Source organism: Toxorhynchites rutilus, chromosome 3, assembly GCF_029784135.1.
Source record: "Toxorhynchites rutilus septentrionalis strain SRP chromosome 3, ASM2978413v1, whole genome shotgun sequence".
NCBI lineage: Eukaryota > Metazoa > Arthropoda > Insecta > Diptera > Culicidae > Toxorhynchites > Toxorhynchites rutilus.
The window spans coordinates 94,896,990-94,916,701 of NC_073746.1; the positions used below are offsets into that span (position 1 = coordinate 94,896,990).

The 19,712-nt window shown below is 39.2% G+C and overlaps 1 protein-coding gene across 2 annotated transcripts in view; it reads left to right on the forward strand.

The window, feature by feature from the left end:
- LOC129775616 (serine-rich adhesin for platelets-like) overlaps window positions 1–19,712 on the forward strand; it is a 109,919-nt gene that overhangs the window by 45,041 nt on the left and 45,166 nt on the right. For both annotated transcript variants that reach the window (XM_055780570.1, XM_055780569.1), the window contains one exon: window positions 14,824–15,700. In XM_055780570.1, coding sequence (XP_055636545.1) covers window positions 15,631–15,700 — 70 coding nt within the window. In that variant the 5' untranslated portion in view covers window positions 14,824–15,630. The remainder of the gene's footprint in view (window positions 1–14,823; window positions 15,701–19,712) is intronic.

Consider the following 19,712-nt stretch of genomic DNA (forward strand, 5'->3'; position numbering starts at 1 on the left):
AGGTAGGCTACTTCTGTTGTAGCTTGTTTTTGGTGATTGGCTCCAGTTTTTTGTCTCCATAAAGAAGACCAGTTCTACGCTTGAGATGATGAAGCCAAGGGGTTAGGTTTAATTTTCTTCGACATTTCGTAACGTCCGGGGTCAACTCAATCCGTGACGGATGACGACAACTGACAACGCTCGCTTTATATGCTTCACTCGCACCAGTGTCAACGTTCGTGCTCCATTAAACAAATTCCGGTCGACCGGGCGGGGTGATGTCGTCTTCCATGACCGCTGTGTGGTCTAATTAGACTAATCAACCGCCGGTCGCGGTCGCTGGAAATGTACCGTGCGTGTGTTTACCGCGCGATAGGCAGCACAAATTGTACATATATCTCTGTGTCTACTTTTTGCGGACCACGCGAAGTTCGTCTCAATTAGGAGTGGTCGGAGAAATTGCGGCTAATGTTAAATTTAAATCATAACTGCGTGCGGAACGGTGTTTTATGATTTGCGCTCTGTTGAAATTATTTGAACGGAAAATGTGATTACTTGGTGCCGTATATTTGGTTGTTATGTGAATAGAACGAAAAACTAGCTGTTAGGTTTTTCCTATTCAAAAGCAAAATAATTTACATAAAGGGTGTGTCACATCAAATTGCATCACGGAAAAAACGCTGTAGAAATTTAATTTTTAGGAATTAAATCTTCAACTTTCGCTTATAATCAGATAAGAGTGTATAGATCACGTTGGTCATGCTTCACTGTCAATTTTTCGTAAATTTGGAAAAATGTCGTCGAACGAAAAAGAGCGTCGTGAATTAATCCTGTGCACTCATTTCGAGAATCCGGAGTTGTCACATCGAGACATCGGTAAGATGCTGGGAATCGTCCAATCCACGGTCAGCAGAGTACTAAAACGATACTTCGAGAACCTAACCATCGACCGGAAGGTGAAGAACGGCAAAAATGGATGCTCCGTCAGTGAAAAAGATCACAAGCGCGTAGTTAAGCAGTTTAGACGTGATCCGAGAAGTTCGGTCCGGGATGTCGCCAATAAGCTGAATTTGTCAAGTTCATTCGTCCAGCGGACCAAGCAGCGGGAGGGCCTGCGTACATACAAGGTTCAGAAGACTCCTAACCGCGACGAAAGGCAAAACATGGTGGGGAAGACGCGAGCCCGGAAGCTGTACACCGAAATGCTGACGAAGCCGCATTGCCTGGTAATGGACGACGAAACCTACGTCAAAGCGGACTTTCGTCAGCTGCCGGGCCTGTTGTTCTTCTCCGCAGAGGACAAATTCAGCGTTCCGGAGGAGATTCGCAAGCAGAAACTATCCAAATTTGCCAAAAAGTACATGGTGTGGCAAGCGATCTGCTCTTGCGGAAAGCGGAGCACCCCCTTCGTGATGACCGGCACGGTAAACGGGCAGGTTCACCTTAAGGAGTGCCTACAGAAGCGCTTACTACCACTATTGAAGCAACACGAGGGCCCGACCATCTTCTGGCCGGATCTCGCTTCGTGCCACTATTCAAAGGACGTGTTGGAGTGGTACGAAGCCAACGGGGTCACCTTCGTGCCAAAGGAAATGAACCCGCCCAACGCGCCGGAGCTTCGCCCAATAGATAAATGTTGGGCGATTAAGAAGCAGGCCCTCCGGAAGAACCCAAAAGTTGTCAAATCGGAGGCGGACTTCAAGAGAAAATGGATTTCTGTTCAAAAAAACTACAACCTGACGTTGTACAGAACCTTATGGACGGGGTAAAGAGGAAGGTGCGAGCATACGGGCTTGGGCTCGAAGTATGAATAAAAAGAAAATGCCAAAAGTTGTTTAATAGTTTTTATTTTATTGTCTAAAATTTTCAAAAGGATCGGTCTACTGGGCGAATTTCTACAGCGTTTTTTTCCGTGATGCAATTTGATGTGACACACCCTTTATGGCATGAACAAGAATTGAGAAAAGTTTATATTTTTTTTAATTTATAGGTGTATCCAAGAGAAACTTTAATTCTGATTTTTTCAAAACTTTCAAGTAATATAGTTATAGGGGAGAGGGAGGCAAGATGACGAATCGGTAGTTTGAATCGTTGTAATGAAGGTAGCGCCACCTACTTTTTACTGAATATGCATCATAACAAGGCTAAACTTTGTACTCGGTAACTCTGCCGAAAACGTTATCACCAAAAAAGTGAAAAACAAAAATGAGAAAAATCGTGATTTTGTTATTTTTTCCGTTTTTTCAAATTTCATTATCCACTTTATGAGAAAAGTTAAAATTTCAAAATAATTTTCTACATGATAAAGGTACTCTATTGTACATAATCTGTTTGTTTCCGGCGAGTTTCAATCATGATTTTTTCTCAGCTAATTTTTTTTTATTTAAAAAGTCGCTTGGGGGCAAGTTGGCGAACTGCAACATTGTGTTAATTTTTGTTTTTTTTATTGCAGATGGTTAGAACTTATAAGCGAAAAAGAGACCAATATTGGTCGGACACCACTTTGGAGAATGTTATGAAAGCTATAGAAGAAGGTTTGTCTGTTCTGGGTGCTTCAAAACAGTTCGGTGTGCCAGGACCAACTTTGAGACGCTATTGACGAAAATATCCAGACATGGAGGTTAGATTTTCAATTCAGCATTTGCGTTTCCATGTTCTTTATGCAAGAAATATTAAACGTCCAATAAATTAATTAAACGTCTTTATGCAAGATACGTCGTCCAATAAAGGCCGCTTTAAAGCCTCATTCAAATCCAGCTCCGAAGAATTGCCTATTCGTTTGCGGTTAAAAATGGCATAGATCACTCTTTCAAAGGAACATGCGCTGGACGGTCATGGGTTGAAATGTTTATGAAGGCTCATAAGCTATCTTTGAGAGAGCCAGAAAATACCTCAGCGGCTCGATTAATGGCGTTCAATAAAGAAAATTGTGACTTATTTTTTCGAACTTTGGGAGATATACGAGCTCAGTATCGTTTTCCTGCGTGTGATATTTACAGTGTTGATGAAAATGGCATTTCCACTGTTCCAACCAAGGATAAATAAATAACTGTTATTACATTTTGTTGATTTTCAGGTAACCAAACCATATTGGCCAACTTGCCTCCACGTGGAGGCAAGATGGCGAATTCGACGCTTTTTGTGCAAAGCTTTTGGGTGGACAAGATTTTTAGTTTTTTTTGCCCATCCAATAGATAATATGATAGAAAACACTTCAGGCTATATGAATCAGCATCATTAAAAAAAAAATCCAAGATCCAGGGCTCGCCAAAGCTTAACGTCGCCAATTTGCCTCCCTCTCTCCTACCATTTAGTGTATGTGTCTCCAAAAAAAATTGTCAACACATCATAATATTTTTGGGCACTTTAAACCATAACTTGTAATAGTTTCATGTTAATATTTATCGTTCCATAAAGAATACTGACTGACATTGTTTCCTTTGTGTCTATCAAATACAGCTTTAACATAGTGGTATGTTATCGACCATGTCGAGAATAATTCAAAGATTATATCCTGAAAAGGGTTTTTACGCCAGATGGCATCATTTACTTATGCTTCAGCTTATCCAGGATGCTTTCAAAATGTACCAACTAAATGAAATCACATCCTTACATCCTCATTCGAAAAGACACTGGAGTTGATTCGATTCACAAATCGGACAGTGTTCATCACGTTGAGAATTGAAACCATGGTTCAATCTATCTACATTATACGGGAATTTATGTTTTTAGAGATTTTTTTTTCCAACGAACGATCCAGTCATCGAAATTTTTTTTGTAGCTGTGTTCAGGAATTGCCTTCAGTTCACGCAGCGAATTCGTTCTTATGTCTTCAACGCTCTCAAAACGGGTCCCACGAAGCGGTAATTTGAGTTTCGGAAATGGGAAAAAGTCACGCGGGACCATATCTGTAGAGTACGGCACTTGTTTAATCACATTCGTGCCATTTTTGGTCAAAATTCGTTCACAATGATCGATGAGCTGGTGAATTATCGTGGTGCAAAATTCGAGTGTCACCCTTCCACAAATCTGCCCGTTTGCGACGAATTTTCTCTCTCAAACGTCTTATAACGCCAAGCTCATATTCTTTATTGACCGTTTGGCCCTCCGGAAGGAATTTCGAATGGACAACACCATATAAAAAATTGCCGGGAAAAAAACAACTTGTTTGCAATGACGCTGTAAACAAACTAAATGACAGATCGCGGTCGACATTTACATTAAGATCATTAAAAGTAGTACCAACTTAAAAAATAAAAATTTTCAGTCGAAAGATTTAGAATTACTGATTCCTAATATATATTTGACAGAATGTAGAATAAAACGAAAATTAAGAATTGACTTTCTTGTATCGAAGAGATCGGAACAATACAAACACTTACCATATATTGAATTTCTTAAATTAAAATCTGAAGAATCACTTGCCTGAATCGGAACTCATCATATGCTGATTATACGATTGACTGTTGGAATTAGAGGAGATTGTTTTTGTTGATTTTTGTTCTATTATAAGGCCTTCAAACTACAAAGATAATTCGTTAGTTATAAAAAAGCTTAACATAAAACTCTATCTAAAGTTCATTCAGGGTGCTTCGGGAAAAACTGTTGACTGGTCTCTGGTCCGAAGACTCTGGACTTCGCAATTATCATCTTTTATACTCTAACCCGGTACAATGTGCAAGGGAGAAGCCTAATTCGCGTATGTCAGTGCCTTTTGTTCCATTTGTTATGAAATTCGTCCGTATATATTAGGTGTACCGGTAAGTTTCTTCGGTTTCACAACAGATGGCGTAACTTGAACATTATTCCAGTGAATCAAATTTCCAGACATTCGTTGGAAAGCTACTGTCATTGCGCGTCTTTTTCGGTATATGTCAAAAAGTTGGAGCGTAAACAACATAGTCTTTTGCCACTTCAAATATGTCGAATTTCGTACCAACGAGAGTATTTTTGCGAGGAGTGTTACTTCATTACTTCAATATGAAGAAAAAAGCTGCGGAATGTCATCGCATTTTGGTGGAAGTTTATGGTGACCATGCTCTAATTGAGCGAACATGTCAAACGTGGTTTGCACGGTTTTAAAGTGGTAATTTTAACTTGGAAGACGAAGAACGTTCCGGACCGCCAAAAAAGTTTTTTTTTTTTTTTTTTTTTTTATCTGTATTATAGTGACTTTCAACTCATTTTGGCTGGTTCGTCACTTTTACTTCCATTTTTGGAAGAATGTCGGGAGTGAGAATTGAACTCGTGACCTTTAGCGTGAGAGGCATGGATGTTACCACTACGCCAGATCGCCTCCACCCCAAAAAAGTTTGAAGATGAAGAGTAGGAGGCTTCACTCGATCCAAATCCGTCACAAACGCAACAAGAACTTGCAGATACACTCAGCAAACCATATCCGATCGTTTAAAAGCAATTAGAATGATCCGAAAGATAGGACATTGCCACGAGAGCCACGAGACGTCGAACGCCGTTTTTTCACGTGCGAACAACTGTTCTAACGGCATAAAAGAAAGAGTTTTTTGCATTGAATCGTTACTGGTAATGAAAAGTAGGTCCACTACGACAACCCTAAACTTCCGGCAACGTCTGGATACTCCGGCCATGTTCCGACGGCCGCGCGGAATATTCAAGGTTATGCTGTCTATTTGGTGGGACTAGCTGGGTGTGGTGTTCTTTGAGCTGCTAAAACCGAATGAAACCATTACGGGGGACCTCTATCAACAACAGTTGATGCGTTTGAGCCGTGCACTGAAGGAAAAACGGCCACAATGCGAGTAAAGACATGATGAAGTTATTTTGCAGCTTGTCGCGAAACTGGTCAAACATACTTGGAAACGCTGAAATGGGAAGTCCTATCCCACTCGCCGTATTCTCTAGACATTGCTTCGTCCGATTACTACTATTCGGTTGAACATTTGCAAGGATGGGACGATAGGAAATCCTCGGATTTTCCTCCTAGGAAAACAGCACCGAGCTTCGGTTGAAGCTCCTCTTCCAAACAGTAACCTCGGTTGAGGCACTCTTTAGGGCGCAATTCACTTTACGAAATGGACTGTATTGGATGGGCTAATTTACTCTTTCGGGGTGTCTTGAAAAAGACAGTTTTGTCTCTATCCACGTATGAATAAAAAAACTTAACTTTAACTTAACTTCGATATTTTTTCCACTTCTGTAATGTTAGCGCTACTATATTCAAGAATACAATGATTTGATTCGCTCTAGACTGTCTCCTTTTATATTCGAACGATTGCGTCAGCTTATTGCATTGAAATTCCAATCAGCCAATCAGCGCGCACCACCATGTGCATAATGAGCCTGTTGTTGTTGTGGCTATTGCTGTCGGAAAATGTGCATTGAGACAAGAGGCGTCTAGAAGATTCTACAAGGCGTGTTTATTAGGACGACTAGAAGGTTCTTGGCATTTTGTTAGCTTTAGTTGAAACATTGGAACGAAGGGTGACTAGAAGGTTCTAGATGGTATTTTTGTTAGTATTAATGGGAGCCGTTTACCCGCGGCTTACTCGAGGTTAATAGATGGGATACTAGGTGGGAATAATGGAAATGCTAATACCATTGGACTTGGATTTCTAATTAAAGACCGAACAATTACCTTTTTCGATCGATGCAACATGGCCTGGTTGACCAGAACTTTTCCAATTTTGATGAAGTCAAAAATTGGATCGATTCGTGGTTAGCCGACAAACCGGTCGATTATTTCCGCAAAGGGATCCGTGAATTGCCAGAAAGATGGGAAAAAGTTGTGACTAGCGATGGGCAATATTTGAATATTAAACTTGTAACAATTTTTGCAGAATAAAGCATTATTTTTTTTTGAAAAAAAACGAATAAACTTACCGGTACTCCTATTATTTAAAAAAAAAACGTCAAATGTTTTTTTTATTTGCCATTCTCAATAAACGGTAGTCTGACGCGAAAATCATATAAAAATGGACAACAACAAGAACAACGAGCCATGGGGTGTTTGCATTCGACACATACGATGAGTCTCGAAGTTTTGGCAGGAGTACCCCCGCTTACTCTTCGGTTCACAGAATTATCCTACAGAATTCTCATCCGTTGCAAGATCATGAATCCATTGGTGATTGATAACTTCGAAAATCTACTCCAACTGACTCCTCAGTCAAGTTTTATGTCTTTATACCATGAGTACCTTACCCACGACGTGCACCCTTCACCAGGCATCTCCAACCAAGTTTGCTTCCCATACTTTTGCAATTCCTCTGTCACTTTTGATCTGTCCATGCGACAAAAAATCCATGGAATCCCAGATCACGATTTCATTCCGCCGATATTTTCGGCAGAATATGGGAAAGTTGGATCTGATAAAATGTTCTTTACTGACGGTTCATTCATAAACGGGTCCACTGGCTTCGGCATCTTCAATGAAAATTCCAGTGCCTCTTTCAAACTCAAAGATCCTTGTTCCGTGTATGTCGCTGAACTGGGTGCGATATATTACGCATTAGGGATCATTGAAACATTGCCCATCGACCACTATTTTATTTTTTCAGACAGTCTCAGCTCAATAGAGGCAATCCGCTCAATGAAAGTTGATAAATGCTCATCTTATTTCCTAACAAGAATAAGACAACTATTGAGTGTTTTGGTCGAAAATTTATTCAAGATTACCTTAGCATGGGTTCCCTCTCATTGCTCGATTCCGGGGAATGAGAAAGCGGACTCGCTAGCTAAGGTGGGCGCTTTAGAAGGCACACTTTTTGAAAGGCAAATTGCTTATAATGAATTTTTCCACATTCCTCGTCAGTATACGCTCGTAAGTTGGCAGCGCATGTGGAGTGAAGATGAGTTCGGTCGTTGGTTACACACGATTATCCCTAAGGTCTCGACGAGTGCATGGTTCAAGGGACTGAATGTAAGTCGTGATTTCATTCGCGTGATATCTCGGCTTATGTCCAATCACTACAACCTAAACGCGCATCTCTATCGCATTGGGCTCGCAGCAAACAATCTTTGTGATTGTGGCGATGGCTACCACGACATCGAGCATGTAGTCTGGTCGTGTATCCGGTTCCATGCTGCTCGCTCTCAGCTCTCTAGAGCACTGAGAGCACAAGGCAGACAATCGGATATCCCCGTCCGGGATATCTTAGGTAGCCGTGATCCTGATCTTCTGCTTCATCTATACCTGTTCCTCAGAAACGCCGATGTCAACGTTTAATGATGTTTCCTTCGTTGTGTCCCCGTTTCATATCCCTCCTATCCAAACGATAAACTTTTACTTAGTCGCGGCAATACATACACACACTCTTTACAGATACACGGGCCAAAGGTTGTGCAGTCCACTGATCATTCAACAAGAGCCAAAGGTTGTACCGCTTATGACAACTCTACACGAGCTGATGATTGCGCCGGCTAGTGACCATTCTATCCTGGATTCCTCGAGTCGAGAAAGACGCACCACGCTAGATATGGGGTACAGACTAGGGGGGCGTTGCTGATTAATGGTCAGCTGCATCCCAATAGGAGGTATCCCGTGTCGGGCACACGTACAGAGCATCGAAGACTGCAACATACCAATTATGAGAACACTTGTAATACTAACCTCGAGCCAACCGCGAGTAATCGGTTACATATTACTAACATAGTTGTAAGCAAACATTGTCGAAATATTGAACTCCCGGCCCCGTTAGGCTGACGCCATATGAGCCTTAATAAAAATATATATTTTGGATAAAAAAAAAGAACAACGAGGATTTCTAGGATGCCAGCTGAAAGTTATTACATCTCTCACCTCCATCCAGAAAGGTCCATTCTAAATTGTACAATAAATTTTAATATTAGATTTAGCCTCCAGCGACTGTTATCTGTTTTGTAATCTCGAAAAATGGCTCGGAAGTCAAATCAATTGTGAGCTGTAAATCAGTGTTTCGAGGGACTTCACGAATCGATCTTTAAAAATTCTATCACTGTATAAGAAAAAAAGGTATGAAAAATATAGTACTCCTGTAAGTAAAAAAAATGAAGCGATGGAAAAAAGTTTACTTTGTCAGACCGAAAACTTTTCAACTCACCCTCGTAGACACTGCAAAATGGTTTGGAACTCTGGATGGTACGGTATTGCTCAAGGTCATAAAGATTGAGCGAGTATATCATAATCGAAGGCAAAGCGTGGCTTCTTCAAATGTTTTTTTTTCAGTTAAGGTATATTGATGCGCTACTGTTCCTGGTATATTGATGCGAGACCTTAGTGCAAGCTGACTTGCTCTGAGATGATATGTTAATCGTGTCGAAAGCCTGTTATACTGCTAAATCATACTGAATCATCACTTCCTTACAATAGTTTTATTACCACAGTTCATGAAATTTCCTGACTTTGAAAATCGGCTGTTGTTGCGTGTTTCTCACACGCTCCGGAATACCCATTTTGAGCAATCCACCCCTTCAGCACAGCCCTCGAAGAAAGAGCTGATACTTTTACATCATGGCATTTTGGTGGGAGTGAATTGAGAGGCGTAAGATGCAAGATTCGTTGCAAGATTTATCTGCACCGGTTCCGCTCTGGCGCACCGTCACCGGGCGGCTGAGACTATGGGATAACGAGTGTGGGTGTAGCTGGAAACAAGTCTGACCACGCGTCGTCTCTTGCGCGCGTCGCACATAAAGTAAAAGCTTAATGCACTTCGCGCAGAACCTACGCCACCTCTTGCGCGGTAGTTTAGTTTTTGGTTCTGGTGAGATAATTTAAAAGTCAGCATCGAATATCATTGTCTCTACAAATACCGATTACGTCAAGATTTGTTGTGATTCAGGGTAGGCGGTAGGCGGTTCGTTAATGAAACCGAAAGCTGCTCGAGCCGTTGCGTGCTCACTGTTGTTCCTGTTGTGCGCCGATGATGGTGGCCATCAGGTCGAAAAGCGTTGTTCACGTGACCACATGCAACATTTGCTTCATACAACACTGGTGATTCAATCAGATCAGTTATGGTACACCGAGGCAGTGTACAAACAGTCGTCGTCACTTGCATTAGGTGAAGATCACAAACGTACAGCCAGTTCACGCAACCTGTACGCTCGTCAAATGATGTCAGCTTATTTCAGTGACCAAGTGTAAGTGGTGATGATGATGATGATGCGGATGGTAATAATCTCGTTGAATAAATAATTGCTGTTTGAAGAATACCACCACGGAACGATGGCGTTAACGTGCATACGACGGTCAAAATACAGTTTTGATTATTGCTAGCCGGAAATATAAAATATCGGTGGATTTAGATTCGCGTCTATTCTTGCAGATCAATTTCTCAAAAACCCTCATAAAGCCATCTTTACACCCGAGTTTATCTCAGAAAACGTATTTCCTCGCACAACCGCACAGGGAATTTTGTCACACTCACATCTCGGCTGCATTTAAGCTGCATTCTCGGCCGCGGAGATGCGCGATGGGCCCGCCCAGAAATAGAGCGATCTATTTATAATCTAAATCCACGGCTTAACATTCTACTCTGCGGCTCAGCAAACGTCGCTCATAGGGATGGATGCCTTTGGGTTCTTTTTCTGCACCAGCAACCAGCCGTCGTCAAGAAAGCAAAAGAGCAAGAGTTTGTCCTAGATGCATTTCCCCAACATGCGACTTTAGGAGCACGCGTCGCTTGTTGTTCTCCTTGTCCTTCGATGATTGTACGCGTTCATATTGGTTTTTTTTCTCCTGTCCATGAAAACGCTACTAATGCTTGATGGCAGTTCAAAGTGCGATCTAAATTTATATCTCGGTGCCGCTTCTGTCGCATCCAAGTGCGTTCGTTATCGTAGGGCGTTATAAGCTATATAAGCTGGAATAAGTTGGAAAAGTATTGGAATATGGGTAGAAATGCTTTTGTCGGCAATGTAATCCAGCTTAAACGGTGGATTTGTGATGTTTTTTTTTGTACATTCTTTAGCAGAACGCTCGGCGATTATTTTATACAGACAGTTACAATATGGATTTAGTGTCATAAATTTTGGATTTGCTTTCTGATTTCTCAAGGTTTATTCTAGAAATAATTGTTGAACTCTTTCGCCGGTTATGATCGTCGGTCTTGTACACTCTATATAAATATACAGCACATTTTTTGACATCATTTGACATATATATATATATATATATATATATATATATATATGTATATATATATGTATATATATATGTATATATATATATATGTATATATATATATGTATATATATATGTATATATATATATATGTATATATATATATATATATGTATATATATATATATATATGTATATATATATATATATATATGTATATATATATATATGTATATATATATATATGTATATATATATATATATGTATATAATATGTATATAAACTTGACTGAGGAGTCAGTTGGAGTAGATTTTCGAAGTTATCAATCACCAATGGATTCATGATCTTGCAACGGATGAGAAATCTGTAGGATAATTCTGTGAACCGAACAGTAAGCGGGGGTACTCCTGCCAAAACTTCGAGACTCATCGTATGTGTCGAATGCAATATACGCAGGCAACGATATTGTATTCTCTCCAGCTTGAGAATATGAATCCTGGCAGCTGATCGGAAGCAAAAACTGCCATATTCTAACACTGATAATATCGTTGTTTTGTACAACTGAATGAGGTCTCCTGGATGGACCCCACCATGTTCCGGTAATTGTTTGGAGAAAATTGATTCTTTGCTGGCATTTCTGTTTCAAATGCGCAATGTGTCTCCCCCAGGTACACTTAGAATCAAAATATACACCCAGGTATTTGAAAAACAGAGTGTTGGATCGTTTTGCTGGATAGGTGAAGCTGGAATTGGGCGGGTTCGTGCTTCCTAGACAAAACGACCATTTCAGTTTTCTCCGTAGAGAATTCGATACCCAGCTTGAGGGCCCACGTGAACAGATTGTTCAGGGTATCTTGCAACGACTTTTGCAGAACGACGGGATTAGTACCCGTGATGGAAATAACTCCATCGTCTGCAAGTTGTCTCAGCATGCAGTCTCTAGTTAGACAATCATCCATATCATTGACGTAAAAACTGTACAAGAGGGGGCTTAGGCTATATATATATATATAGTTATATAAATATATGTTATGTTATATATATATATATATATATATATATATATACTATGTTATATATATATATATATATATATATATATATATATATATATAACATAACATATATTTTTACATAACAAAATCGGCCGTTGTTGCGTGTTTCTCACACGCTCCGGAATACCCATTTTGAGCATGTATCTCAAATGGTTACTTTCAGACGAAACATTGAAAATGTCTGTTTTTATGTCGTCGTGATTGAAGGGACCCTGTACTTTTTATAGGATTTTTCGAAAAAAATACATCTTTCCGTTTAAACCGGGAAAAGGGTTCAATTTTCATAACGAAAATCCCAGTTAATGTTGGACATTTGATGAAAAGACTCAAAAATATGAATGAGTGCTTATCCGAAATCATTATTCGACCGCTCTCATCGGTCCAGTGCGTTGTGGAAATAAAAAGAAGACGGGAGAATAATGTCGGGGAAATAACCGGAGAGACGTAGGAATACATCAAGGGCTGCCAGTTTAAATTTAAAATTATAATGTTATACAGCCATTGCATGCCAAACCGATATAGTGGTTCTCAGATTTCTATGAAAAGTGGTAATTTTGTTCTTGATTGCAAAATATTAGACCCGTATTTTTTTTTTTTGTTAGGGTGACCATTTCCATTTTAGGGTGATCCGTAAAATCATTTTTTTCAACGTTTTCCCCAAAATTACTTTTCTCAAAAATTCATAACTTTTGAATCACTGAACCGATTTAGATGTTCTACATATCAAATTAAAGCCAATGAGCTAGCCTTTTACTATTTTATTTTATTTTTTTTTAAATTTTAGTTTGTTATTGATTTTGCAGTATTAATGTATTTTGTTTTCGTTATTATTGATTGTAGTTGTTTTTTGTTGTTTTCATGGTTTTGGAATAGAGGGCACTATATTTTTTTATATTTTTGCTTGAAAGCTGAGGATTTTTTACACAACATATCTCGATATCAGATGTGAAATTTTTTTCGTTTTTGAGATATGATTTTTCAAAGTTAACCGGTGGTCCAAAAACTCATTTTTCCTTTTTATCCAAGAATGACGTCTGGCTTCAATTTGATATGCCGCTTGGCTTCAATTTGATATATCGATCATCTGAATCGGTTCAGTGGTTCAATAGTTATGAATTTAAAAAAAAAAGTTGTTTTTGGGAAAAGTGGAAAAATTTGATTTTCGGACCACCCTAAAATGGAAATGGGCACCCTAATAAAAAAAAAAAAAATACGGGTTTAATATTTTGCGATAAATAACAAAATTACCACAATTGACGAAAATCTGAGATCCACTATATCGGTTTTACTTCGAATGGCTGCATAATTATAATGTTACTAGCTGACCCGACAAACTTCGTCCCGCCCAAAATGTATTTTTCGTTATCACATCCACGTTCTCTTACTAAGCGCACGTTCATGGGTCCAATCACAGAACTGTTCATTGATTGATCTTCTAATCTACCACTCAAAATTATTTTTTACTGTAAAATTTCAGTACTTCTACTAAAACTCGACATTATAATATCAGATTAATTTCAGACACAATTCTCGTGCAAGATATGTCCGTTACATAGAATAAATGTTTGATACAGAAAATATTATAGAATAAAGACAGCCCTAAATCGGACAATTCCTTTCTCGAGTATTGCTCTTATCAACACATTCGGCGATCCAATTTTATTTATATAGATAGAAGAAGACAAAGGAGTGCGTTTTATCACAATCAAATCCATTTCCACTTTCATTTCCATTTCCACAGATCAATTTCGTCAGCGCAAACATCAAATAGACTAACAACGCTATTCAATATGTAATTGTAGAACCCATGCGAATTGATTTTTTCGAATTTTCCCATTTTCCTTCAGAGTTTTCCGAAAATTTTCAATTGTCATGTTTAATTGGAATATGTTTGTTTGAAATATTTGTATTATTTTTTCGGGACCCCCTCTCCATTCCAGAGGAGCAAGGGGTGTCATGCCATCATAGAAACATTTCTTGTACCCAAAAACCTTCATATCTCAAATTTGGCTCCATTTGCTTGATTAGTTCTCGAGTTATGTTTCATTTGTATGGCAACCCCCTTGCCTTAAGAGAGGGGATAGGTGTGTCGAACCACCGTAGAAACATTTATTGCTCACTAAAATCTCCATATGCCAATTTTGGTTAAATTTGTTTGATTAGTTCTCGAGTTATACTGGGGTGGGAGTGTCGAACTACCATAGAAACGTTTATCGATCCCTAAAACCTCTATATGCTAAGTTTGATTCCATTTGTTTGATCAGTTCTCGAGTTAATGAGTCAAGCCACTATGAAAACATTTATTGCTCCCTAAAATCTCCATATGCCAAATTTTGTTCCATTTGCTTGATTACTTCTCGAGTAATGCAGAAATTTGTGTTTCATTTGAATGGCAGCTCCCCCTTAGGGTGGAGGTGGAGTGTCTAACCACCGTAAAACATTTATTGCACCGTAAAACCTTCAAATGGTTTCATTTGCTTGATTATTTCTCGAGTAATGCAGAAATTTGTGTTTCATTTGTATGAAAGACCCCATTCTCACTTAAGTCGCTTCCTCAGCAAAACAGATAACTGCTAGGTGATCTACGCTAGAAACAAAAAAAAACATAATTTTCATGAGTGTCCCCTGTGTGTATGTTTGCCTCGAAAACGATCTCGCAGTCATTAGACGGGTTTCATTTATGTATGTTTTTATTTCTTTCTCTCCATTTCCAGAGCGATCCTCACCTCGAGACACACAGCAACTGTGCTCCGAGATCCGAGAGCTGTTAACGCGACGGGCGAACTAGTAGTAGACCCCGTTGAAGAGCGCGAGGCGGGGGTAGTAAGAGAATTTGTTAGGAGGGAACTCGCTTGCCGCCCACAGATCGCGCGCGCGGAGAATGTTCAATTATAGGCGGTTTGTGACGGGCAGTCAGCAGCGACTCCACCGGCAACAGCAGCAGTAAAAGTAGTAGAAGTTGCAACGCGGTAGCAGTTGCCGCATCCGATCGATACGCTCGTGTTTTGGATATTGTCAGGAATCCGGGCGACAGGGAAGCGTCCCCGCAATCGAAAGTGGTGTCCCCGGGCGAGCGGCAATCGTGCGCTTTTCTAAGGTGAAACAAAGTTGGCAAGCTTTCAAATTTCCGATGTGTTTTTTAATTACTATGTGAGTGCAGTTTCTGTTTAAATGAATGCGACAAATCTGAAAAGATAAAAAATAAAACGAAGTGTACGAGTGTGATAAATTTGTCTGTGTTGCAAAAAAAATAGTGAATCGAATCAACGCTTCTACAGTGCCGAATGGTACAAAGCTTTGTAATCGGCTAATGCTCATATGTTTTGAAACATTGCTCACAGCTTCCGGTGTTGAAACAGGGTTATAGAGTTAGTGCAAACGTAGAATCCGATTTGTATATAGTGGCCTGAGTGTTCAGCAAGTGATTGCTTTTTTTCTGGTTTATTGGAAAAAAGCTGGACGACAGACAGGAGGTGTAGCAGTGGGAGATTTGGCTTCTATCCGAAGTCCTCGAGCGGAATATGGATAGAAGTGTAGATTCCATTGGTAGTTGTTCACTCGATGTAGATGCTGATTCGACTGATTTTTCTGGTAAGTAATTCAATATTTTTTATTAATAGCTTGAAAAAATATGAATTGAACATTTATAGGATCCGATGATTTTTCATTTTCATTTATTCTTATTGGGCTCCATTCCCAATTCGAATTGAACCAACTTTTGCTAGTTAGCTCTATTTAGTTATCATGGATACTAAGCAAGTCGGTAGGGTCGACTGAGTGAAAGCTATCGAAGTATCTGTCATAATTTTTCAAGAAGTTTCTTCTTCTTCTTCTTTTTGGCTTTAAGAGGGTTTAAACTTTTCAGTTCATTCGCCTCTAAATTCAAGAAGTTTGTTTTGGTTTGCTTGTTGCATCTATTGTATATTACTTTGTGGAACATTTCAACGACGGTTCGTTGTATTGCAACACCACCTTCGAGTCAGACCATCGATTCGCGATCAGAATCAATCGAATACCGAAATGCGGAACGAAGAGCCGACAGAAGAATTGTACACTAGATCCAATATTTTTTTAATTTTATTGGGAAGGAAATAAATGCTTCGGTTTCCATGAACTGTAATTGTCTGAATTATCTGTGGGCGGACAACTGATGTATTTTGTACCATGATGTACCGAGATATTCTGTGCCTTCGGATGCGTTTTAATTTTCTGTTTGAATGTTGAAAAGTTGAAAAGTTTCCGGCAGAAAAATAATTGTGGCTTCGATCCGTCTCATGGAATATAGTGTTTTGACATAGCGAGTAGATTTTTTACACATTACGCCGAGACACTTGGTTCATGGCTGCTTTCTACCGTATCTAGTTGTTTCGTTCATATAATTTTCCTTCACCTTTTCATCTTCTTCGATTGAACGGATGTTGGACCTGTTTTAGCACTATGTTCTACATATCATCGCATTTATCCAACATTAGTGCAACCTTAAAATACTTGGTTACACCAGCTTGTGGTTCGACGCCCTTTTTCATATTCAATAGATCTGTACTCCGACTTCGTTTTTATTGTCTGCGATTGATGCTCGAATCATCTGAATTTCTGAGGGTGAATGAATAGATTTTCTCTTCCCATTTTCATTTCAAACCAACGGAACACGAAGCTAAATGCGCCAAGGCGAATTCGATTGGACGTCTACTACGATCTCGAGGTCAGGGTTGCCACATTTTCATCTGTACCAGAGGGGTTAAAAATCTTTCTCATCTGTACTTTTTTTTCCAAAAATATGTACCAAAAATCGGTACCATTGAAAATATTCGTTGTAGGAAAAATATATTCTATTAGAATGAAAAAAAAAATTTTTTTTCACTACAAACACTACATTCTACAGATTCCGGATGGGATGGGATCTATCCTCCTTATCATTGCATAATTTGACATTTGCAAGTAATTCCTGTGTTTGATGAATCAAATCTTTTGATCTCAAAATAGCGTTTATCGTATCGTTGTTGAGTCGATTTCGAAGCTTATTTTTGTTCTGCACGTTACAAACAAGGTATCGAAGTTCCGAAAATGTGGGCGAACCATTAATTGAGGGGCTCAGAAGGAAAGGGGTGTAAGTGATTTGACCGATTTCTCTTCATCAACTTTCTCTTTAGTTAATAACTCAACTGCAAAAACGTCCAAATTGAGTTTGCTATAGAATTCGATAGATAAGGTTTTGGTCTATCTTCCAGATTATCAAATCTGGGAATGTGTTTGCAGTTAAGTTATGATCAAAAGAGAGAGTCGATGTAGAGAAGTCGATGATGTCACTTACAGCCCTTTAATTTTGAGCCCCTCAATTCTTTTTAGACAGCAAATTCTTGTTCACCAATCTTGCACATGCTCGTTTTCTGAAACTGGTTCCCTTACGGAGTAATTTTACCTTTAGGGTACGGAATTCATTCTCCAGATCTTGTACATTCTCATCGTAGAAACCTGGAAACGCCTCTTATTTTTGTTATCCCTTTTGTTTATTTTAGGCTCATTAGCATTTTAGCTGTAACAGAGCCGAATTTGAATCGTGAACATGTCACAAGTTTATCATATCTATAATTAGCACATTACACAGTTGCCATTTTCAGGCGTTAGAGTATTCCCTTCTATACCATTGCATATGATAAACATTCACAGAGTAGCCATTTAGGCGTATGAGTTTTCCTTCTGTTCTTCCATTATCCAGTTAGAGCGGACAGTGGCGACAGTTGATTGATCATTGTTGAGTTATTTATAGAACAGCAGCCCGATGTGTCTTGCAGAGCAGAGCAGTTGTATGGATGAATCGATCTTATTTCGACCGCGGATCGATCTCCATCGCTGATGATTGTTGCGTGGACGTAGTTATTCTGTAAGAACACAAAGATGGTCAATGAGGGCCCTGAGTTTTGAACTCACCATCGAGCGCAACCAATGTGGTTACGGAGACCCCCTGGAAACGCCTCTAACACAACGAATTTCGTCCTCATCAAACTGATCAATTATTGTATTATAAATGCTTTTATGATCAGCAGCACCAAGCGATACTGCGGCGTAAAGTCGTCATGTACCTTAATGTCGCTTTGTTCAAATGTAAGAAATTTCACACGCGGAAAAAATCTGTACCAATCAGAACTTTTTGACGAAAATCTGTACCAAAAATAACGAAAGAATCTGTACCTTTCCAGATAAATCTGTACATGTGGCAACACTGCTCACGACTACGATTCTTTGGGCGAAGTCAAGCAAAAAAAATAGATCGGACGATCTGATCTCGATGCTTGAGCATACAAATGAAACACAAATTTCTGCATTACTCGAAAAATAATCAGGTATTGGTATTAGGGGGCACGAAACGTTTCTATGGTGAACAAACATTCCCTCCCTTCTCTAAGCGGGGGCTGCCATACAAATGAAGCATAAATTTTTGCATAACACCAGAATTAATTAAACAAATGGAGCCAAATTTCTCATTTGAAGGTTTTAGGAGGCACGAAACGTTTCTATGGTGAACAGACACTCCTTCCCTTCTCTGTAATACAAATGAAGCACAATTTTCTGCATAACTCGAGAGCTAATCAAGCAAATGGAACCAAATTTGGCATATGGAGGATTTGGGGGGCAATAACTGTTTCTATGGGGGTTTGACACTCCTCTCCTTCTCTGAAGGGGGAGGGGGGCTGAATAATTCGAGAACTAATCAAGCAAATGGAATCTAACTTGGTATATAGAGGTTTTGGGGATCGATAAAAGTTTCTATGGTGATTCGACACTCCTGTCTCCTCTCTAAGGGGTGCTGCCATATAAATCAAACACAAATATCTGCATAATTCGAGAACTAATCAAACAAATGGAACCAAATTTGGTATATGGAGGTTTTAGGGGGCAATAAGTGTTTCTATGGTGATTCGACACACCTATCCCCTACATACAAATGAAACACAAACTTCTGCATAACTCGAGAACTAGTTAAGTAAATGGAGCCAAACTTGGGATGCGAGGGATTACATAGCGACAAGCGTTGTTAGTCCATTTGATGTTTGCGCTAACGAAATTGATCGATGTTCGAAAGTGGAAATTGATTTATCTTTATCTATCTTTACCTTTATCTTCTTCTATCTGTATAGATAAAAATGGAATGGATAAGAGAAAACTCGAGGAAGGAATTGCCCGATTTAGGACTGTCTTTATTCTACCATATTTTCTGTATCAAACATTCATTCCATGTAACGGAGAAACATGTTATTTGCAAGTGATTGAAAAATCTTGAACGAGGATTGTGTCTGAAACTAATCTGATATTATAATGACGAGTTTTGGTAGAAGTATTGAGCATTTCATAGTAAAAGGAAGACCAACCAATGAACAGTTCTGCGATTGGACCAATGAACATTCGCTTAGTAAGAAATCGTGAATGTTTGAAGGTATTGAAAAAAATAAATTTTGAGCGGGACAAAGTTTGCTAGGTCAGCTAGTTCCTACTAAAACCAATGTATTGAATCTCTGATTTTGCTCAAACTTTGTACTGCTTTGATTTATCGAAAAGTTAAGCCATATTTTAAATTTTGCCCCTGTGATCAATGAACGAAAAAATC